Source organism: Hippocampus bargibanti, linkage group LG04 (assembly GCF_051943395.1).
Source record: "Hippocampus bargibanti isolate YZ-2025 linkage group LG04, ASM5194339v1, whole genome shotgun sequence".
In the NCBI taxonomy this organism is placed as follows: Eukaryota; Metazoa; Chordata; class Actinopteri; order Syngnathiformes; family Syngnathidae; genus Hippocampus; species Hippocampus bargibanti.
The window spans coordinates 25,820,900-25,844,888 of NC_142737.1; the positions used below are offsets into that span (position 1 = coordinate 25,820,900).

At 41.4% G+C, this 23,989-nt stretch overlaps 3 protein-coding genes across 4 annotated transcripts; 2 read left to right on the top strand and 1 right to left on the bottom strand.

The window, feature by feature from the left end:
• The first annotated feature begins 4,774 nt into the window (after positions 1 to 4,774).
• On the top strand, positions 4,775 to 12,906 carry zbtb26 (zinc finger and BTB domain containing 26). Of its 2 annotated transcripts, XR_016114757.1 has the most exons (3): positions 4,775 to 4,924; positions 8,821 to 10,311; positions 11,083 to 12,906. XR_016114757.1 is itself a non-coding variant. In XM_088994885.1 (2 exons), the coding sequence occupies exon 2, from the start codon at positions 8,838 to 8,840 to the stop codon at positions 10,155 to 10,157; it is 1,320 nt and encodes a 439-aa protein (XP_088851011.1). In that variant the 5' UTR covers positions 4,775 to 4,924; positions 8,821 to 8,837; the 3' UTR covers positions 10,158 to 12,906. The 2 variants fall into 2 exon arrangements, 1 of the variants encoding a protein (XP_088851011.1); XM_088994885.1 differs by having other exon boundaries at positions 8,821 to 12,906.
• A 1,731-nt stretch (positions 12,907 to 14,637) lies between these two features.
• Positions 14,638 to 16,803, top strand: gucd1 (guanylyl cyclase domain containing 1). The gene is made up of 7 exons (XM_088994891.1): positions 14,638 to 14,725; positions 14,829 to 14,947; positions 15,052 to 15,136; positions 15,601 to 15,766; positions 15,856 to 15,947; positions 16,243 to 16,484; positions 16,663 to 16,803. The coding sequence occupies exons 2-7, from the start codon at positions 14,941 to 14,943 to the stop codon at positions 16,752 to 16,754; spliced, it is 684 nt and encodes a 227-aa protein (XP_088851017.1). The 5' UTR covers positions 14,638 to 14,725; positions 14,829 to 14,940; the 3' UTR covers positions 16,755 to 16,803.
• A 41-nt stretch (positions 16,804 to 16,844) lies between these two features.
• On the bottom strand, positions 16,845 to 23,989 carry upb1 (ureidopropionase, beta). Its single transcript, XM_088994890.1, has 10 exons — positions 23,833 to 23,989; positions 23,253 to 23,424; positions 23,092 to 23,179; positions 22,916 to 23,010; positions 20,467 to 20,625; positions 20,224 to 20,393; positions 19,410 to 19,491; positions 19,246 to 19,288; positions 18,966 to 19,120; positions 16,845 to 18,786 (listed from the first exon to the last, which is right to left on the bottom strand). Exons 1-10 carry the CDS (start codon positions 23,934 to 23,936, stop codon positions 18,703 to 18,705), a joined length of 1,152 nt encoding a protein of 383 aa, XP_088851016.1. The 5' UTR covers positions 23,937 to 23,989; the 3' UTR covers positions 16,845 to 18,702.

The window sequence follows — 23,989 nt, forward strand, 5'->3', positions numbered from 1 at the left end:
CTATGCATTGTTTTTGCTTTTCATACAAGTTCAAATTAAGACATTTAATACACATACATAAACCCTCTCAGAATTCTACTTTTCTCATTCCTTCACTCTATATCAGTGGTTCTTAACTTGGGTTCGATCGAACCCGACGGGTCTCAGGGGTTCGGTGGATCCTCCGCCACAGAGGTCCACCCCTCAGTCTAGACTGCAGTTAGTAGGCACAGTCATTGAAAGAAGGGTTCGATGAATGAGCATATGAAACTGGTGGGGTTCCGTGCCTCCAACAAGATTATGAACCACTGCTCTATATTTTAATGAAGCTATGATTGACAACCTTATCGCTGATATATTTTCAAGCACTCATTTCCTTTCAATGTTGACATTACAAACTGAATATGGGAAGGACAATACAACTAGATTTGCATGATTCTGTAATCCATTCATTAACGACTTTTAAAAACTAAATTGCACATTGTGGTTACAGTAACTCCTATCTAAAATCCACAAAACCCAAGATAATATTCAATACATACAGTAAAAACGTAATAACATTGTTTTGACACTGTGTTTCAAACATTTTGTTCTTGTTTGTGTAAAAACCGAGCATGACAATCTCGCCCCGTAGTTGCACAAGCTGAATGAAACACTTACCGTCTTGCAGTAGTGATGGGAATTCCGGCTCTTTTTAGAAAGTCGGTTCTTTTGGATCAGACACCAATCGAGGTATGGAAGTGTCTGGGAGAGGTGGCAGTGGTGTTCCTGACTGGGTTATTCAACAAGATCTTAGATGGTGAGCAGATGCCTGAAGAATGGAAACGAAGCGTACTGGTGCCCATTTTTAAGAACAAGGGAGATATGCAGAGTTGTAGTAACTACAGAGGAATAAAGTTGATGAGCCATACAATGAAACTATGGCAAAGAGTAGTTGAAGCTAGACTAAGAGCAGCGGTGAACATTTGTGAGCAGCAGTATGGCTTCATGACAAAAAAGAGTACGACTGATGCAGTGTTTGCTTTAAGAATGCTGATAGAGAAGTACAGAGAAGGTCAGAAGGAATTGGTGGAGAAAGCGTATGACAGGGTGCCCAGATAAGAGCTGTCATATTGCATGAGGAAGTGTGGAGTGAGAGAAAAGTATGTCAGAGCGGTGCAAGACATGTATCCTTACTGTAAGACATTTGTGAGGTGTGCTGTCGGTGTGATGCAGGAATTCAAGGCCGAGGTGGGACTTCACAAGGGGTCAGCTCTGAGCCCCTTCTTATTCGCTATGGTGAAGGATAGGCTGACAGACGATGTTAGACAAGAATCTCCTTGGACCATGATGTTTGCAGATGACATTGTGATCTCTAGTGAGAACAGGGAACAGGTGGCGGAGAAACTAGAGATGTGGAGATATGCCCCGGAAAGGAGAGGAATGAAGGTCAGTCGCAGCAAGACGGAATATTTGTGTGTGAATGAGAGGGATCTAAGTGCAAGAGTGATGCTACAGGGAGAATAGATAAAGAAGGTGGTTGATTTTAAGTACTTCTGGTCAACTGTCCAGAGCAATGGAGTGTGAGAAAGACGTGAAGAAGTGTGGAGAAAAATGTCAAGTGTTGTGTTAGATCGAAGAATTTTTGCTGAGATGAAAGGAAAGGTGGATAAAACTGTGGTGAGACCAGCCATGTTGTTTGGACTGGAGATAGTGCCACTGAAGAAAAAAAAGGGGGGGGGGGGTTAAACATTAAAGAGACAGGCGGACAGAGAGAGTGAGAAAACACACACACACGAAAGGGAGAGGACAGAGCTTGAAACAAAACAAAAAAACAAAATAAAAAAAACAAGTGAAATGGTGAGAAAATGGATAGAAAACTGTGAAATTTGGACCCATTCAACTTTGATAGTTCAAAAGCAGAGTGTAGACTGGAAGGTTAAAATATCCCATCAATCAGGCTCCACAAATAACCTGCACAAGTCATCTGTACACTTGATGCAAAAAGCTATTAACCCAGCTAAACCGATCACAATTGATGAAGAACTAGATACAATTATCACAGAGAAAGCACCTACAAGGGACCATTCCTCAAGATGGTGAAAGAAACCTATGTTCCTCATCAAGTGTTTAATGCTGAGGAAACCGGACACTCCATTCCATCAATACATTAATGACCATCACAAAGATAAATAAAATGACTTTATTGGACAGTACAGTTTATTTCTTTAATCATAGTACTATAGCACATTTATTATACATAAAATATGGTATATTTTGTGTAATTTTAAGGCTTAGAAAATTAGAAAGTAGAAAATTATGTTTTATGGGGACCTGGGAACAGATTATTCTTATTTTAATGGTTTCCTATGGGAAATTAATTTTTGGGATACACACTTTTGACCTTACACACTCTGTCTGGGAACCAATTAAGTTCGTAAGCCAAGGTCCCACTGTATTTGAGGGACAACTCATATTAGAGGCTTTGGAGAGAAAGTCAGAGAGGCCAGACATAGATGGTTTGGTCATGTCAAGAGGAGAGAGTGACTATATTTGGATAAGGATGCTGAGCCTTGAACTGCCTGATAGGAGACCGAAAGGAAGGTTGAAGAGGAGTTTTGTGGATTTTGTCAGAGGACATGAAGGTAGCTGCATGGTGTGAGGGAAGAGGATGCACAAAACAGGGTTAGAAGAAGGACACTTATTCGCTGTGGCGAACCCTGAAGGAAAAAAACGAAAGGAAAAGAAGATAAAGCCTCGACTACAACCCTTGAAGGTGCGGGGAACGGGTGCCTCACCAAAATGTTTTAAAACGCGTGCGCTTAACTGAGAACAGTGCGATAGAAATAAATCAAGTTGAACTCAATTGCTGCCGCTCGTCCCCCACGCACTTTTCAGAGCAATGCGAGCCCAGTCACAGTGGAGGTATCAGGGTCACCTGAAAACAGTGCTTTCTTGGTATCATTTCAACAACGCTTTTGGAAGTTTGGATGGATGGATGGATGGAGGGATTGAGGGATTTGCCTTTATTAGTCTCGCAGTGTTTTGAAACACAGTTTAGAAAGGGGGAAAATGCGCATGGCCGTTGCAATTTACCCAAGGTGCATATGACCACCTACACAGTGGGATTTCCCAAACACCCGTAAAAACACTCATTTATGACACCAAATGTGAAAAAACATACATTAGCGCGTTGTTGTATTTTGTCATCCGTTTGACACACCAAAATCAGAACAGCCGGAAGTCAAGCAAACACTGCGCCCTGTGTCCATATTCTATGATTGAAAACGAGTGATTGGATTGGATTGGATATGCCTTTATTAGTCTCACAGTGGAGACATTTACATTTCACAGCAGCAAAGTGATGAAAGGAATGAAAGTAGAAAAACGAAATACATGAGCTGCTGGAAAGGCAGCCACTCTCGCGGCGCCGTCTTGAAGTCAAAAGAACAAAAAAAAAAACTAAATAACAAATAATATGACAGCATAGAGACAATATGACAAAACAAAGACACAGAGAGACATTCATTCTTCAGGACTTGCTGTACCCTCTTTGTGATGACATGAAACAGCTCTCCATTTTGCGTTTCAACATTACCTCAGCCATTTTAAGAGCGAGAAGTGTTCACTTCAGTAGACACAATCTGTAGATACAATAATCTGATGAAAAGATTGACCTTTTGAAAAAGGACAACAGGGGACTGCGACACCTGTTACGCACCCTTCATATTTTTCCTTTAGCGGAAGCACAAACCGATTAGCTCATACTGGCTTGTTTTCCCAAGGCACACAGTTTCATATTAGGGTTATACACACCCCGCGATTGACTCGTGACGCGTGAGACAAGTTGACTAAGTACTGTACTTGCGTATTTGACGCTCTTTTGTACTTCCGTGTGTTCCTCTTGTTCCGGTGTCTGAGTTACGTTGATTTGTTGGGAGAAATATAAGCCATTGGAATTTTGAATGTCACAAAATAGGCGGGAAAAAGGAAGTACACTTTAGACATGCGCATGTTTAGTTTCCATATTTCTATTTGCAAGGTCTTATTTTGTTTATTTATTTATTTATTTATTTATTTATTTATTTATTTATTTGTTTGTTTGTTTGTTTGTTTGTTTGTTTTACTTGCACATTCAACTAATTGGAGTTATCATTTTCCGATGTCTGAGAAGCGTTTATTTGTCTGATGGAATATAAACCATGTGTTTTTAAATCCCAAAAGAGAAAGGGAAGTACCGGACCCATTTTGTGTGTGTGTGTGTGTGTGTGTGTGTGTGTGTGTGTGTGTGTGTGTGTGTGTGTGTGTGTGTGTGTGTGTGTGTGTGTGTGTGTGTGTGTGTGTGTGCGTGTGTGTGTGTGTGTGTGTGTGTGTGTGTGGCATGCGTGCGTGCGTGTGTGTGCGTGTGTGCGCGCGCGCGCGTGTGGGTGTGCGTGCGTGTGTGTGCGTGTGTGTGTGTGTGTGTGTGTGTGTGTGCGTGTGTGTGTATGTGCGCGCGTGTGTCTGTGTGCGCGTGTGTGTGTGCGTGTGTGTAACCCCCCCGTCTTTTACCACGGATTTTCACCAATCACGTGCGGCTTCAACCGAAGAGGGAATTAAGTCAGTTGCTCAAGCGGTTCCCTATGAAGGGCCGGTTCTAAGAACAACTTAGTTAGCGAACGACACATCAACAATGTGCAGTAATTGTACTTCTCTGAATGAATCTACAGTACAGTATATCAACATTTGTACTTGAATCTGCAGTACAGTACTGTATTTCAGTACTGTACTTGTGCTTTGCAGAATCAATCTGCGGTCGTGTACAATTACACTCCAATGCAAGGGGAGGCGGTGTGCTCTTTTTAACGTTGAGAGCAAAACATTTTGGGTCTCAAGCGATCTAATGATAACCGGAACGGAGAAGACTGGCCAGGAAGAAGCCGCCCACTACGGTTTTGTTTTCGAGACGACAACCTCTAACACCACGGTGAGTGTATCTGTATCATTTAAGCGTTCAACGCAATAGAAGTTAGCCACCTAGCCGTTGGCATTACGGTCTTCTGTGATGCAAAAACAGGTTAGGTTGAACGCTCAAGAGGCAGAAGACCACGGGCACTCTTCATTGTTAGCAGTCGCGTCACATCGTGTCTTTGACGGCGAGTCACTTTGTTAAACAAGCTATCTTTCCAAATTCACACAGGGAACATGTCCACAGTTGCAAATATTATGTGGGTATTACATTAAGGTAACGTTGTAATAACATCGCCAATCGTGATTTGTGGCACACGACTGTAGTTCTTCAACGTCTTTTCCTACAGTATATTCAATAAACTGTCACAACATTTATTTCTAAACGTCCTCATACTCCTTTGAATTTCCTATGTAATTTCCACAGGACATTGGTAGTTTGCTTGCAGAAAATGTTGTGCCTAATTTTAACGCCGCTTGCAAGTGACATGAAAACAGATCTATTTGAGTACACAGAGGATTCACGTTTCTTATCTCCCCACGCCCCTGGTCCGCTGTAAAATTTCAGGCGTTAACCAGTCCGCAGTTAGAAAAAGGTTGGTGACCACTGCTGTAATAGCATGCTGCAGTGTCTTACATTAAAAATAATCTGAAACAATAATATTTTTATTTTGGGAGTTTTATTCATTGATTTTATTTTTATTTAATCCGTCATCAATTGCTTCTGGAGCTTTATAAGAATAAGAATACAGTGGGACCTCGGTTTCCGAACACCTTGCCTTACGAACTTTTCGGTTTGCAAACGTTAAATTAAACCTTGGCATACACACTACTTTTCGGGATACATACGGAGCGCCGCCCCACCACGGCTGGCGGAGTAATTTTCGGCGAAGGAACACCAAACCACACGACCGAACAGCGCCAAAGCCGGCCTACCTTTCCACACCTCCTTTCTCTGAGTGCACACGTCGATTGTCTTCAAGGATTTATCACGGATACTTTTGCTGTTGTGGAACCGAGAAAGACCCCGCCATAGGCTCGTGTTCAGCCGAAGAAGACACAAAAACAAAATTACAGTCGAGGAGAAGAAGGAGATCATTGAGAAATACGAACGATGTGTGCGTTTGTCTGACTTCAGTAGCAATATGCTAAGTCCACCATTGCTACCATCCTTCGCAACAAAGAAGCTATTAAAGGTGCGTGTATTGCTAAAGGTCTTTCCGTGCTGTCAAAGCAACGGTCTGGGCAATAGAAGAGGTTGAACAACTTCTGTTAATTTGGATTAACGAAAAGCAGTTAGCCGGCGACAGCGTGAATAAAGCAATTACAGTAAAGTCTTGTTATATCGATATCGGTTATATCGATAGTACTGCTTATTACGATACTATTTCTATGAACGCAAGGAGAAAATTTACATGCCGCAGGATCGGATATATCGATAGTCCGGTTATATCGATATTTTTTCCGACTCCCGAGAATATCGATATAACGAGACTTTACTGTATATCCGAGAATGCACGGCAAATTCACTCTGATATCGTCATGCAGCAACCTGGAAGTTTGCCGTTTATTGATGATTTTAAAGCTAGCAACGGATGGTTCGAGAACTTTAACCGCCGTACAGGGATTCACTGCGTTATTCGTCATGGTAAGGCAGCCAGTTCTGACAGTAAAGCTGCCGAAGCCGAAGAGGGATCATTCCTCGAAATGGTGAAAGAAGAATGCTACGTTCCTCAGCAAGTATTTAATGCAGATGAGACCGGCCTTTTTTGGAAAAAGATGCCTAACCGGACTTTTGTAACACAGGAAGTCTGAACCCCATTCCATCAAGCCATCAACGACCATTACAAAGGTAAATAAAACGACTTTATAATATAGTATGTAGGGGGTTAGAAACGACCTCTGTTATTGTATGTTAGTCGATTAGACTACCAAGTCAGGAGAGGGCGCTACGCGCCTGTGAATGGAACAGAGGAAGGCGATGTAGGCTCAGCTCACGCATGCGCAGTTGTCATAAATGCCGTTGTGTGAAGCTGATTAACACGGTTGTCTCGTGTCGTCTTTCCTCGTCGTTCACAGGTATTCAAAATAATAAGTGTTAGACATTCTCAAGATGTTAAAGTAATTGGGGACTTATTGGGCGATGCTAGATATGAAACCTTGTTTGTGGCTTTGATGAATATTTTGTGGCTTTGATGAATTTGGATTTTTGGATGTCAATTGTAGTTCCCAGTACAACACACACGAGCGGGCAGACGTGCATAAGCATGTGCGAATGTGGAGGATATATACAATGTATAGATGTTGAATGTATAGATCTACACATGAATGTATTCTGATATTGAAATTGCTGAATTGATGTTTTGATGAGTTGTCATAAATGCCGTTGTGTGAAGCTGATTAACACGGTTGTCTCGTGTCGTCTTTCCTCGTCGTTCACAGTGCTACCTGCCTGTGACGCATTTGAACCGACTCAGGTACCTCCTAGGCCTGAGGCCGGTTACAAGTACAGTTTATTTCTTTAATTACAGTCCTTATGGAATGTGACTCCTTCCAAACAGCAATTCCCTCCGACCTGCCACCCCATTCCATCAAGCCATTAACAACCATCACAAAGGTAAATAAAACGACTTTATTATACAGTGCAGTGTATTTCTTTCATTACAATACAATAGCATATTTATTATACATAGAATAAGGTATATTGTTTGTAGTTTTAAGGCTTATTTAGTTGAAAATTGTATTTTATGGAGACCTGGGAACGAATTATTCTCATTTTAATAGTTTCCTATGGGAAATTAATTTTTGGGATACACACTTTTCGCCTTACACACTCTGTCTGGGAACCAATTAAGTGCATAAGCCAAGGTCCCACTGTAATAATAATAATAATACTAATAATAATAATGATGACGACGAAAACAACAATAAAAACAATCACAACAATAACAATAGTAATATATTTCATTCATAAGCGACTTTCAAAACTCAAGGACACTTTACAGTCACAGGATATTTCTTCTGCGGGTGAGCAGTGGCAGCCACACGCGCCAGCGTTCACTCAATGTTGAACGATAATCAGTCTGGCTGTAGGGAAGCACAAAATTAGCTTGAGCGGGTACCACTCAATTTCGAATGCAGGAAAAACGCTGTATTATTTTACGAGAAACCTTAGCTATACAGATTAATATTAGTCTGGTGACCCAGTGATGAGCACGCCGACTTCACAGTACAGAGGTCATGAGTTCAAATCCCGGTCCGGACTTCCTTTGTGGAGTTTGCATATCCTCCCAGGGTGCGCGTGGGTTTTCTCCGGGTCCTCCGGTTTCCTCCCACATTCCAAAAACATGCATGGCAGGCTGATTGAACACTTCAAATTATCCCTGAGGTGTGAGTGTGGTTGTTTGTTTGTCTTGTGTGCTCTGTGATTGGCTGACAATCAAATCAGGGTGTCTCCTGCCTAGTGCCTAAAGATGGTTGGGAAAGGCTCCGGCACCTCCCTTGACCCTAGTGAGGATAAAGCGGTGAAGAAGATGAACGAATGAATGAATGAATTAATTAATTAATTAACGAACGGACGAACAAATTCATTCATTCTTTCATTAATGAGGCCTTGTGTGGGGAATATTTTACTTCACAATCATTAAGATTGGTCAAGGCTGCAAATAAATTTGAAATGTTTTGAGAAACACATTTCTCACATTGATATTTTTGAGTGTTCTATGTAGCATTTTGAAGAAAAAATACATGTATTCCATTTTGGAATGAGGCTGCAACATAACAAAATTCAGCTATAGTGAAGCACTGTGAATACTATGCGTATCTCATTAATATTTGATTCGACTTGTATCTGTTCTCACAATCACATTTCATTGCATCTAAAATGCTGACAATGCTGTTCATGCTTGTCAACAGGTGCATCGTAGCTCACGATGGCCCAGAACCAGGTTATCCTGCAGTTCCACTTTGCCACATTTGGCGACTCCATGCTGCAGAAGATGAACTTCCTTCGGCACCAGCGGCGCTTCTGTGATGTTACTGTCCGCATCAATCAAATTAAAGTGTCAGGTCATAAAGTGGTGTTTGCTGCCGGTTCGTCTTTCTTAAGAGACCAGTTCATCCTTCAGCAGGACTCCAATGAAGTGGAGATCTCAATGATCCAGGAGGCAAAGGTTGGCCAGCAGCTGCTGCTGTCCTGCTACACGGGCCAACTTGAGTTTCCTGAACTAGAGCTGGTCAATTACCTGACAGTGGCCAGCTTCCTCCAAATGGGCCATATTGTTGAGCAGTGCACTCAAGCACTCAACAAGTTCATCAAGCCACAGGCTCCTCGCAGGCTGGAAGATGGTGAGATGAGAAGAGTCAGCAGGGAGGAAGATTTGAGAGAACAGGAGAACTGCTCAGTGCAGACAATACAGAAGGTAGAGCACATCGAGGATGACACAAGTACTGAGGATGATGATGATGATGATGACGACGATGTCATTATACAGCCCAGAACCCCTCCTCAAATCACCGATGCACATCCCATGCACGATGTGGGAGAGAGTGACATAAGCGTAGTCAAGGTGGAGTCAATGGAATCGACCATTCCCAGCAGCTCTTTAGCGGGCCTGCGCTCCCCTGAGCCCCAACATTCCCTCATCAATTCCACCGTGGACAGTCGTGGAAGCGACATGACGGCACCCCCGAGCATGCCGGACGACACCTTCGGTCCAACTTCTCCATCCACCCCTGCAGAAAAACCCAGCAGTCACCAGCGGAACTATGACAAACCACTGCAGTGGTACCACCAGTGTCCAAAGTGCAGCCGCGTTTTCCGGCAGCTGGAAAAATACGCCAACCACCTCAAGATGCACAAGCTCTTTATGTGCCTCCTGTGTGGCAAGACCTTCACGCAGAAGGGCAACCTGCATCGACACATGCGGGTTCACGCCGGCATCAAACCCTTCCAGTGTAAGATCTGTGGAAAGACCTTCACTCAGAAGTGCTCTTTACTGGATCACCTCAACCTGCACAGCGGTGACAAGCCTCACCGCTGTAACTACTGTGACATGATGTTCGCTCACAAGCCTGTTCTCCGCAAGCACCTCAAACAGATCCACGGCAAGAACAGCTTCGACAACGCAAATGAAGGCAACCTACATGATGGTGGGCCTGAAGAGAACGACACCCCTGGGCCCTTTTTCATTCACTCAAACAATTATGAGACGGACTTAAAGGAGACATACTATGGAAACTTGACGTTGTAATGTCTGGACACGCGGTTGGGCAATGCCTAGTCATCAAGTGTGGAAACCTATTTCTTCATATGTGTCTGTCAGTGAGCTGTTCTTCACCTCCGCCCCGCTGTTAGGAAAAAGAAGGGACATCGATGTATTCGACAACCCCACACCAAGCTTCTCGGTTAGTGAAATGATTAGCTGCACTACACAAATGGAAGCTGAGTGAACTCAAAATTTGAAGGCAACAAACTGCTATAAAAAAATTATATTTGGTCAGGTTTCAAATGTGAAAATTGGTTTTCAACAACAAGAAAATAAGAGTTTACAGAAGTCATTGTGCCTTGAACTGTCCCCCACCTTAAAAACACAACATAGGTTTAAAAATAAACATCTCAGCATGCTTGCTATTTGTTCCGTGTTGCCATAAATGTCCACAATCTGTATTTGATGATTGGTCCAACTTAAATTACTGCAGGATACAGACCACCGAACTGCATTCGACCCGCTCCTAAAATGAGCCAATTTCTCCATGGCCTGAAAAGTTGTAAAACGTATTCATAATCTTTGATTATTGGGTTACTTTGATGTTATACCCCTGGGAATCTTGGAATCGTGGACAAATGCATAATGCGACTCCTTTATGACAACATTTGAGACATTGTCTTGTTGAGACGGGACAAAAGAAAAGAAATGTAAACGAGTATCGTAAAGCTGCGGGGTTGGTCAGCATGAAGTTTTGCAAGCAAAAAAAAAAAAACGAGCAGACTTACTACAAACGTTATTAAGGTACGGCTGTAGCATGGACCAAGGAAAAATATTTAATTTTGGGGTGTGTGTGAAACTTTTTGTCCTGTTTCTCTGCCACAAGTCAATTCTGCATTTGTACATTTACAGCCATTTTAGACATGTTTAATTTATCCATCCATTTTCTGTCCCGCTTATTCCTCATTAGGGTCGCGGGGTTTTGCTGGAGCCTGTACCAGCTGTCTTCGGGCACGAGGCGGAAGACACCCTGAATTGGTTGCCAGCCAATCACAGGGCAGCAAAAACTGTCACACTCACACCTAGGGACAATTTGGAGTGTTCAATCAACCTGCCATGCATGTTTTTGGAATGTGGGAGAAAACCGCAGGGCCCAGAGAAAACCCATGCGGGCCCGGGGAGAACATGCAAACGCCACACAGTGAGGCCGGAGCAGGACACGAACTGGCGACTTCTGCACTGTGTGTTTGATCTAATGGATTCAAAACACCAGGTCACCTGACGCGCAGGAAATGTAATACATGAACACGACTGACCCCCCCGCCCCCAATAAATAAATAATATAACAGTACAGCTCACGTATTACACGTATGCACAGCTGAACTTTAACTGCTTGCTCCTCATATTTACTGTATATGGTCATGCTCTTACAATTTCCTTTTGGTTGGGGTGAGGGTCAAAACCTAATATTGCAAATGTCTCGTTTGAAAAGCAAGCCTAGATGGGGTGTGAATTTGAGTTTTGACAATTTACATCTCCAATGCAAGCCTTTTCATCGACTTTGTCTGTTTGCCTGCTCCGGCCTCACTGTGTGGAGTTTTCATGCTTTAGCTGCGTGGTTTTTCAAGGACAGAATAAGTTTTGGCTAACTTTATGTGGACAAGGTACATTTTACTCACACTGTACATTGTGGCAACCATAAAACCTCTCAAATTGACACTCAAATTCAGTTGGGGACAGAACACTGGCAGTTTTGCAATGCTGCTCCAATGCCAATTGGCGTCGGTATGATTTTGGGTTTATTTTGTACATGTGGTGCTGCCCATTTTAGCTGCATATTTAGTATGGCTGTCGTGCACATTGGGTCATTGTGTTGCTTTAATTACTTTGTCTTTTTGCACTTCTTTGTTTGGGGGTTTAAGTTAAAAAAATCAGTTTCCACCTATGGTGTTGTTGACTGCTGTCTGAGTACAGCTTGTTGTCTGCAACTGTGATAGATAGCTATTATGCCAAAAAAAATGGATGCCTTCTTTTTATTTGAAAAATTCAGACAAGAGAAATGTTTTTCATTGTTGTTATCAAGTGACTGAAACTTGTAAAAAGGGATGCTGCTGACATTATATCACTCAAGAAAAAAGACTGGTTAAACTTGTGTATGTCCTAGTGGTTGGTGATTGAGGCTTCTTCATAGAAAGTAAATAGTGGTTGATATTTCACTATCACTATCATGTATCACTGTGGACTTTAATCATATTGTAGATGCATTCATTTTGCACTTGAACTCGCAGTACTGAAACAAAACCTTAAACGTATCATTGTGAGATCTATCTATATCTATCTATCTATCTATCTATCTATCTATCTATCTATCTATCTATCTATCTATCTATCTATCTATCTATCTATCTATCTATCTATCTATCTATCTATCTATCTATCTATCTATCTAGCTATCCGTGTCTGTTTGTCCGTATGTATGTCCGTCCGTCCGTGTGTATGTATGTACAGTATGTATCTATATCTATCCAGACATGCGTACATATGTAGCATTTTATGTGTACAAGTATGTTCAAACAATAAATACCAGGCAGCATTTTTTTTATTTAAATAAAAATAACATGTTGGTCTTTTATTGTAAAAAAAACCCATCCCCCAAAAGAAAATCATTACGAAACTGTATCACAAGTTATGATTCTAGTTACAGTATGGTATGTCATCCCTTCTACTAATTGTTCATGTAAATTGTAATTGTTGTTGAATATAATGGCAATAAATATTGCAGTTGTTACATTCATTCATTCATTCGATCATTTTCCGAATAGCTTTATCCTCACTCGCGTCGGTATCGCAGGGCATACAGAAATGAACAAACATTCGCGCTCACACTCAAACCGAAGGACAACTTAGTGTTCAATCAGGTTGCCATGTCTGTTTTTGGGAAGTGGGAGGAAACCGGACGACCCAGAGATAGCCCGAAAAGAACGTCCAAACTCCACACAGGAAGGCCGGAACTGGAATAGAACCCACAACCACTGCACTGTGAAGTCAATGTGCCAATGGTTACCAACCACTTCCCTGCAGTTATTTCTTTTAGAAGAATTAACTGTTAAATATGATTTTATGTTATGTCACTTGTACATCCCTGTACACAAGGCATGGTTTACTCGACCAGTGTTTCCCAGTGGAACACTGAAGTGGTATGAGAGCAGGGGTCCTGTGGCCCATTTGGAGAGTTGATTGGGCTGAGGAGGAGGGAAAAAATCCTCCTGGCTGGCTCGCCAATAAAGAGTTTGATGGTTCTCTTTATTTGTAAGTAGGTTTGTTGTCAGATCTCCCAGGCAGGTGACGCGCAGAGCTTGATCGTGGCGTGGAGTCGAGCAAGTCGTGCTGTGAAACTCCGTGCGATGCTGAGCAGGTCTCTGCGAGCGGTGTGTCTGTCTGGGTCTGAGTCCGAGATGAGTCTGAGATGATTCTGCCCCGTGGTTCGCCCAATCTCTCTGTCCCGCGACAGCTCCTTTTATACAATTTTCAAGCCTGTGCTATGCGTCAGGGTGAGACGCACATCAAGGAGATCAAGGAATTGAAAGACATGAAAGGGTTGAAAAGCGCACTTCAAAATCATACACACGTGTGACGCCACAGACCCATCGGAATACTGTACATCTAATTTCATTTATTTTTTCCAATAATTTGTATTAGAAATACCTGTATGTATTTATTAACTTATGTATGTCAGTGATGTACCCCCATATTAACTTCTTTTAGAATGCAGAAAGTAAACTCGTGTATGTGTCTGTTCCTATTCATAAACAGAACACAATTTAACTAAGTACATTTGAGTACATCGAAACAAAGATAATCATTCATGTTTATTGCGACAGTTTTGATGTTTCTTTTTCTCAACACACACAAACACAAGCAATACTGTACAAGTAAACTGTAGCACTTCAATACAGACTGGTGTAACTCAATTAACTATTGATCAGTAGTCTCATATTCAGTGACTTGCATAGTGCTCAACATAACATGCGGAACTTGTGGCCGTCTTCCTGACTGACGACGTCCCTGAATATATAAATGATGAACCTTTACTGGCCGATATTATCTCAACAATCAATGTTTTACACACAAAAAACATCGCCGGATATGTGGGCAAAAAAATCCGCAAAATACAGTACTTTTCTCAACTGCAGTAGTTGATGCTCAACAAAAAGAAATGTTATCGTGACTAATATTGTGTAATATTGTGTCGTCTTTGTGCTGTCATATTATTTGTTATTTAGTTTTTTTTTGTTGTTCTTTTGACTTAAAGACGGCGCCGCGAGAGCGGCTGCCTTTCCAGCAGCTGATGTATTTCTTTTTTTCATTCGTTTCATCACTTTGCTGCTGTGAAATGTAAATTTCTCCACTGTGAGACTAATAAAGGCAAATCCAATCCAATCCAATCCAATATTCGCTAGATGACAGTATGTGCTAAATTGTCGTTTTAATCCCCCACAAATTGACCGTAGAAGAAGAGCTACGGCGAGTCGCAAACATCTTAACATGTAAAACGCCGTTCTTAATTAGTTTTGTTTTATAAACGTTCATCACGTTTTTTTTTCGTGTTCAATGTAAGTGTGAGTCCGTAAATGAGCCTCGGTGACTAAATAAAAAAAAACTCGCGACGACATATACTGCTAGCTTGGCAGCTAACTAAACTGAGTTCTTTTTTAGACGAAAAATCGAGAATGAGAAATACAACTATTGAAATGCTAGAGGTGTAAACAACACATTTTGATTTGGGAAAGCTGTTGGCATATTTTCCTTCGAAAGAGACCACAGCAGAATGACAGGTGAGTGACATCAGCTGATGTCAACAAACCAACGTAGTTGTAAAGGACCACTACTACCACTTTTCCAATGAATTCAAGAATTGTGCCCTTTATGTTTTTCCCAGATGATGCAGTCCTACTGGATGTACCTGTCATTCAACAATTGTATCACTGGGACTGTGGTTTAGCATGCTCCAGGATGGTACTCAAGTAAGCATTAGATGGTATTGTTGTACATATAATTTCCTGCAAAGGTGAACATGAAGTCGAAGCTTTATCGTAATCTGAACGAATCTTTCACTCGAGCCTTGAAATTGTAGCCACTGATTAAATCAGACATGCCAGATCTTGGTGGCGTGCAACACAAATATTTGCAGCAAAGTTATATTTGCAAAAATAAATAAATAAATAAAATAAGAGTTGATTACACGCACACACACACGCGCGCACTCACACGCACGCACGCACTCACACGCACGCACGCATACACACACGCACGCACGCATACACATACGCACACACACACACACACACACACACACACACACACACACACACACACACACACACACACACACACACACACACACACACACACACACACACACACACACACACACACACACACACACACACACACACACGATTTAGCTGGTATTTTTCTGGCCTGGCAGGTACTTGCACCCTATCACTGATGAGCAGTTTCAGAAAGCATGCTGGGAACTTAAAATGACTGAGAGCGTGTGGACGATTGACTTGGCCTACCTCATGTGCCATCTAGGAATCAAGCATTGCTTTTGCACACAGACGCTGGGAGTTGATAAGGGCTTTAGGAATCAGGTATCTTTCCTCAGAAAAAGATTCCTATCCAAGTTAATCAAGATTCTGACTTCCATCTGGCATTGTATTGTTTGTCCTCTGCATTGCAGTCCTTTTACAGGAAACATTTTGATACGGAGGAAGATCGAGTGAATGAACTTTTCCTTAAAGCTGAGAGCAAAGGCGTGGTTGTGAAAAAATGGTACGTAGTCTATTTCTACGTACAAATGCAAATTGATTTTTTTGGGCCCAGCAGTGCACAGGAATAGTGTTAATTTTTTAGATTGCATGCTGTTGTCACCTTGCTTGAAGTTTTTTTTCCCTTTTCACATTATTCCAGCTTGCACGTTGCATTGATCCAGATGTAAATGCTGGTGTAAATAATTGCTTGGCTCTTTGTGCCCTGCAATGGACTAGCGACCCGTTGCAGGCGTTACTCCACCTAACGTCCAAAGTCGCACAAACTACTCAGTCACTTTGTACTGTTCTTCCCGCAGCTCTGTGACCATTCAGGAAATCGAGTCTCATCTCAAAGAGAACCATGTTGCCATCGTGCTCATCAATGCTGTCATCCTCACATGTGAACTTTGCTCTGCGTCCGTCAAATACTGCTGCTTCCTCCCTGTGGGCCAAAAGTGTTTCTGCAGGAAGCCAGAGTATCAGGGGCACTTTGTCGTGCTGCGCGGCTTCAACAGGACCACTGGCTGCGTCTTGTATAACAACCCTGCATACTCTGACCGTGAGTAATAAATACCACTTGATTTCATTCATGGGCAGGAACACAAATTGTGTTCTAACATTCAAATGTTTCAATCTAAGTGTGTCTACATGTTTAGGAAATGCTTCAACAAAATAAAACATATGATGTTGGTGACAACCAATTAAAACCGGGTGACGTTTTGTGTGTTCCAATATAGGCGTCTGCTGCACCACTGTCAGTAACTTTGAGGAGGCTCGTCGGAGCTACGGGACAGATGAGGACATCCTCTTTATTTTTAAAACCAGCTGATACGGATTTCACGTCACCTCATGCACACGGTGAACTTTGTGAGTAAGTGCATTTGCTGATTTACCGCCATCCCACCACCAGCCCTCAGTGGTGGGAATGAGTCCTGCCTTTCACGTGAAAAGAAGACTTCTACGCCCGCATTTCCTCTGACAACCAACATCACTCAGCCTGTTTAAGGAATGAACTCAATAAGTGATGTTGATTTATTTATTTATTTTATCATGCTTTTTTTGTTTTTGGAGATGAACGGATCATTTTTACTGTAAGGATTTTTGACTCTAGCTTTTCATGAACTTGACAGTATTCCGAGACAATAGATGAATTGTCATACTGATCTTGCTTCATGGTTTTTTGGAAATGGTGGACATTCAGGTTTGAGGATGTCAAGATTATTTTGTGTCATAGATGCATGTTTTGATGAACATTTAATTTTGTTAACTCAGCTTTGTGTCACATTTTGTTTACGATAATTGGATAATTGGAACAGGAAAACTAGTTGGGCTTTGAAATTCTCAGGTCATGAAAATCTGCCTTATGATGATAATGCTGTCAAAAGTGGAGACATTTAACAATATGGAAGGCGGAAGTAGACGCCGAAACACCTACACTGTCTGTAAGTAAAGAATCTGCTTTAAACTAGATATCAAGTAGACAGGATGAACTTAGTACAACGATTTAACAATATGATTAGTGCTAAATATAGATGTAGCAGTGTACGTATAAAACAAATGTCCAATATTTTGTTTCTATGTCTGGATAAAAATCTTCAACACTTCATGATCAACTCAAACTGAGCATGAAAGTACAGTTAGCAATTTAATGGGAGTACTTGCCATTGGGCTTGTATAAAAAAGAATGCATAAATACGTTCATTTGCTTGTGTGGGAAAATTCAGGTGCACCAAACTCAGATTTTATTCTGCCTAAAGGGAAATTGGAATCCACAAAATATTCCATCTCAGAAGCATCTTAAAAAATGATCGTACTTGAGGATCATGAACATACCTGTGTTTTCTCTTCAAATGAGCCTCATGCAGTACAAGGTTTCGAACAGATGGAGCATGTTCTGATCACGAACAAACTTAGTGTCACACCGACTGTTGCGTTCATTGTTAATGAGAGTGAACAGTTTGGCATTATGTTTGAAAATCGTTGCACTATACGTACCACACACAATTCTGTTATTTTGAGTAAACATTTAATCAGAAACATGCGATTCTTGTGACCATTGATTTAAGGAGTCAGTCATAGTTTCAATGCACAAAACTTCCTGTGTCCTTGGATTACTTACTCTTTGAGACAAGACTGTGTATTTTTCATCTGTTTATATGTGAGTCATATTTGTATTGGAAAACCCAAGAAACTACGGAGCCATTCCTATTATCCCCCCAAACATTGTGACAAATTTGTTCAATTACACCATGTTTGCTAATATACTAGCAGTAACATGAGTTGAGTAGGTATACTTTCCAATATTTCCGCTTTCGTTCAAGTCAAATTTTAAACATTTTTTATCTGTCGTTATAAGTAGGAAGACACTGTTTTCCTGTTGGCCAATGCCGAAAAACAAATAAAAAAAAATCAAAAGAAGATGTAAGATATGTCACGCTCTGTAGCATGAGATGCAAAAATTCTGATATTCCAGACTTGTCACTGTGGTCGTGAAACATTCCAGATAACTAATCGTTCAGTATGTCACGCGCCACAGGCACGGTGTGTCAAGATAACTGAAAATGGGCTATGAGGCACTTGAAGTGTTTTGCTACGATAAATCTTTTGGCCCAACATTGAGCTACATTCATGTAGTCTGACCTCAAAATAAGTTGCTCAAAAAGTGTTGGTACTTTAGCACACTGGAGTATATGAGCCTCAATATAAATGGAGCAATGTTGTTGTTGTTGAAATTAGTTGAGAACATCTTGTGTGAGGGATTATTTTTTTGCTTTGATTTATTCCTTCACTATTTTTGGCTGGAAGTCATGTCTGACCGCCTTGGTGAGGGCCTCAGCATACTCAGGGTAACGCCCAGTCATCTACAGAAAAAGACAATTTCATTCCAGAGGATAGTTCCATCCACAGTGGAATGAGACTTTGTTTACAGTAACCATATTACCATATTTCAATAAACATATTCCACCTCAGGTTAGGAAACAAAAAGAGCAATGGCTCAACAATAAGAACCTGGGTGTGAAGCTATCCACTTCCACTTTACCTTGAAACTCCATCTGTCACTAATTTGGCGGTTGAGGTTGAGGTCTAGTTCGACAACCAGTAGTCCATCGCGAGTTCTCGATAGCCCCGGTGTGCGGCTTCCATCAGGGGCAGCCACATAACTGGATCCATAGAAGTGTCCAAAGTCATGATGAGCTGCAGACACCACCCCAAAAAATCAAAGATCTGATGAAAGTTGTGCCAAAACGTTTTCCGATTGATTGCTTTTTTTCAGAAAGTAATATCACCATAAATGCATTGACATTTCGTTCCAATCCTACCTTTTTGTCCATCACCAGATGTAAATTCACTCTTGAAATGCTCCTGCATGATCCAAAAGGTGTTATTGCTCACGTCGTGATTACAAACAAGATTATGAAAAAAAATCACCATATAAAAAAGTCAAACAATCGTTTGACTTTTTTATATGGTGACTCTGACTTACCGTCCCAACTCGATTGATTGCGCAGGTAAAGCAGTGGTTTGCTATAGCTGCGTTTCTGGCCTCAATAGGCCACATGGGCTCACTAGACAAAGAATATAGTGTCAGATTAGAAGACAGCCATGTCATATTGCATAGTAGTATCAGCAGTCAAATTTATGCATGCGACCGGTAATTAACTCATTCTCTGCCGGACATGTGCAAAAATGTGTCCACTCCAGTGTCAGGGTTTTTGTCATTGTCACTGAAATACCAGGACCCACAGAACATTGACTTTTAGGATTACATAAACATTCAATGCAGCGTAAGAAACCTCAGACTATTTTCTTTCAACAGAGAAAAGTGTTAATTCCTAAATTATATGGGTCTGGAGTTATATGAGCTTGAAATGAGGGCGGCTCTCCAAAACACAATGCAATACATACATATTGGTTTATGTAGCGCTTTAACAACAGCTGAAGCTGTAAAAAAAGCACAAACATGGAAAAAAGGGGAAATGCAGCCCCCTTGTGGACAGGAAAATCATTGCCAGAGGTCTGGCCAAGGATTTATCGGCACCCCAGCAAGAAAAACCAAAACCCGAACTAATTCGGGATTGGCGCTCTACGTTATATTTTCAATTCCTGAATACATTCGGGAATGGCAGTGAATGAGTTAGTTCACCCGCCCACAATCTCTGAATGCAAAACTCTTGCAGGAAAGTTTTGAAAATATGATTCAAATACTCGCTTAATTGCTTCATCAGATCAGATGAATACGGTTATTTTTAGGAGGACAAACACCCTCTCCTTAAATCAAGCTGTCCACCAATACTTACCTTAAGGCACCAACAGTCGCAGAAGGGTTAAAGATGATCTCAGCACCATTCAGACTGTACATGAACCAGTTCAGGGGGTGGTGGCGTCCATAGCAGATATTGATGGCGATCTTCCCAAATTGTGTTTGGAATACCGTATGGCCACTGTCACCTTCCATATAATATGTCGACTGAGAGCAAAGAAAAAAGACGGTTCATGACAAAATCGAGACGGGGTCATGAAGTCTACACAGACATGCTGACCTCGTTAAAGTCTCCAATTCTGGGAATGTGGTTCTTCCTGCTCTTCCCGAGTACTTTTCCAGAGTTGGATATCACCACCGCTGTGTTCCACAGAGTGTTGTGCATTTCGTCCCGCTCCAAAATTGGAGACACGATAACCATGTTGTATTTTTGTGCCAACTGGTGGGAGAATATCATATTGTTATAATGCTTGTGAATTCTACAGGGATGGGCAAATGTTACAATTCACCATCAGATGGCAGACATCACATGATAGTGTTTCTACTTAGCATTTTCCCATCAGAGAAAAAGAGTGTGCACCTGGTGGACGGATAGTAAAAAAGCAAGAAATCATGTCTTCCAGGTCAAATACAAATCCCATTTTGCTTAGAGATGTTATAGGAAATGAAACATTTAAAATAAAGACACCCAAAAAACCTGATAGTGCTCGTCTTCCTAAGAACTGTTGACCGTTCATTTAAAATGCGTGAGACATTTTCAATATCTTGGGTGCGCAGGAAACAAGAAAGAGACAAGGATGGCAGAAAGAAACAAAGTTATTTTGCATTTCGAAACAGTGACCAGACCAGAGCCAGTAAAAGCTAGTTATTTCAAGTTCAAACTGAATATTATTTATATTTTTTGTATGAATGTTCAAAAGAATGTATTATATTTTATAAAATTTAGATGGCGACCACGGCAGATATCGCCCGCGCATTTTTGTCGTCCTGGGTCGTACGTTTCTGCACGCCATCCAATATCACTTCGGACAGGGGCCCGCAGTTTGTGTCCGAGCTTTGGTCGCCCATGGCGCAGTCCTTGGGTGTGCAGGTACACCGCACTATGGCCTACCACCCGCAGGCTAATGGGATGTGTGAACATTTCCACCGGTCACTTAAAGTCACGCTACGGGCCGCGCTAGCGGACGGTAACTGGGTCGACCGGCTTCCGTGGGTCCTGCTCGGGTTACGTTCGGCCCCAAAAGAAGACCTTCACGTGGCTCCGGCAGAGTTAGTGCTCTGCCTGGTGAATTTCTGCCTGAAGCTTCGGGTGCACCTTCGTTCCCCTTTTTGCCAGGAGAGCCTATTATACAGTGCAATGTATTTCTTTCATTACAATAGCACATTTATTATACATAGAATAAGGTATGTTGTGTGTAGTTTTAAGGCTTATTTAGTTGAAAATTATATTTTATGGAGACCTGGGAACGGATTATTCTCATTTTAATGGTTTCCTATGGGAAAAAAACATTGGGATACACACTTTTTACCTTACACAGTCTGGGAACCAATTAAGTTCGTAAGCCAAGGTCTCACTGTATATATATATATATATATATATATATATATATATATATATATATATATATATATATATATATATATATCATCTCTACTACCTTGGGAGGTGTTTCCCATTTTGACCTTGGGGTTTCCAGTCCAGACTCTGCACAGATGTTTCGGTAGACTATGCCAGTCAAGGTGCGTCTGTTGCAAAAGGTGTTTCCGTGCTCTCAAAGCGACGGTCTCGGGCATCGAAGTTGAAAAACTTCTGTTAATTTGGATTCACGAAAAGCAGCTATCCGGCGACAGCGTGAGTAAAGCTATTTTATGCGAGAAGGCACGGCTAATTCACGACGATATTGCCATGCGCCAACCTGGAAGTTCAGCATTTATTGAGGATTTTAAAGCCAGTAACGGATGGATCGAGAACATCTGAGGGCGAGGAGGAGAAGGCAATCTTAGCAAAGCAGAATGATGTGCAGGCTTTTACCGAACAGTTCCATCCAGAAAAGACTGGCTATGTCAATCATCAACATGATGAACGATAATGTGATGCCTCAGCTTCGTAAGACCTTACAAGTCAGAAAGCAACAGGTGTCAATTAAGAGGTTTTTAATCAGCAAAAATGATGAGGAGTATCCAAAGTTTGTGACTTTATGATACAATGCAGTGTATTTCTTTCATTACAATACAATAGCACATTTATTATACATATAATAAGGTATGTTGTGTGTAGTTTTAAGGCTTATTAAGTTACAAACTATATTTTATGGAAACCCGGGAACGGATTATTCCCATTTTAATGGTTTCCTATGGGAAATTTGTTTTTGAGATACACTTTTCGCCTTACACACTCACTGTCTGGGAACCAATTAAGTTCGTAAGTTGAGGTCTCACTGTATATATATATATATATATATATATATATATATATATATATATATATATATATATATATATATATATATATATATATTATAAAATGCAAAAACGCATTTTCTTCTTGTGATATATGGGGAAAAGTAATGAAGCAGATCATTGGAGTGCGATGAGGTTCTGGGAGGTTTTTGTTCATAGAGTATTCGGCTTAGTCACTGTTCAAGTTTGATTGGTGGCTATAGAATGATGATTCAGGGGAGTCCCAATACTTTTGTCTCTCCCTATGTATATAACATCTGTTGAATTACCTCCTGGCAGAAGCGAGTTGTGTTTCCAGTCTCTGCCGATTCTGCAAATTCCGTCCATGGCTCTTTCTCACGGGTGCAGAAAGCAAACGGCATGGCTGCATTCACCAAGATGTCAGTCAAACAGAAATGTTTGCTCATCTTACAAACTCTGCACAATAATCACAGCTTCCACTTACTCCACGTTTCCTGGAAGCAGATAATGTTCACGCCACACATGGCTGCAGCTTCCACTATTTGACCGATCCGGTTGTGCATCGCATTGATCTGTTGGCAAGGACCAGTGTTGTGTTAATTCATTGAAATGTGCATTTGGGTTCTTCCCATCTGCTCGAATGACCTGTTCCAGGACGGGCGATTCCGTGGGCAGAACAATATGGTGCTGAATAAGTCCCACTCGAATCCTCCTGGGCAGCCTAAGCTGTTCCTCGACTGCCTCAAATCTGAAGCCTTTCAGCTCAAAGTCAACTTGGCGTGCAGCCTCCAGGGCACCTGGTGGCAGTTCCAGCTTCCTATCGATAACGTTCCCCATTGGAAATTCAGTATTCAAGTATCACATAGTGCGGTTAGCAATAGCACAAACTACATCATAGCAGCTCTTGCATTGATGAGTTTCAACATTAATGCTTCCATTATAGTGCACCGTACGACAAGGATTTATGGACTTGAACCATTACTGATCTTTGCAGAAGTATCATTGCTTACATCTAAGCTTGGCTATCCAAATACAGACATTGTGACCTCTCATGTATGTCTTGTGAAAACTAGTGGTTTAGTCGAGTACAAAAGGGTGAAGTTCACACCGCAGAACAAACCGATCAAAGTTCACTTGGCTCCTTCGATGAAATAACTGACAGCAACCAGACGAGGCAAAAGAATGTGAATGGAGTAAACGAGAGCAACAAACTATTTTAACTCACGTGATCTCTCTGCCAAATAAGAGGCGTTTGACCTCTTTCAGCTCTGATTTGGGAATGTACGTTTCCAAAGTTCTTTCGAGCGATTCCAATTGGCCTGCAGACATTTTTGCAGATCGTCCGGCTTTTCCAGGATTCAGCTCAGCCAAAACTTTTGTAT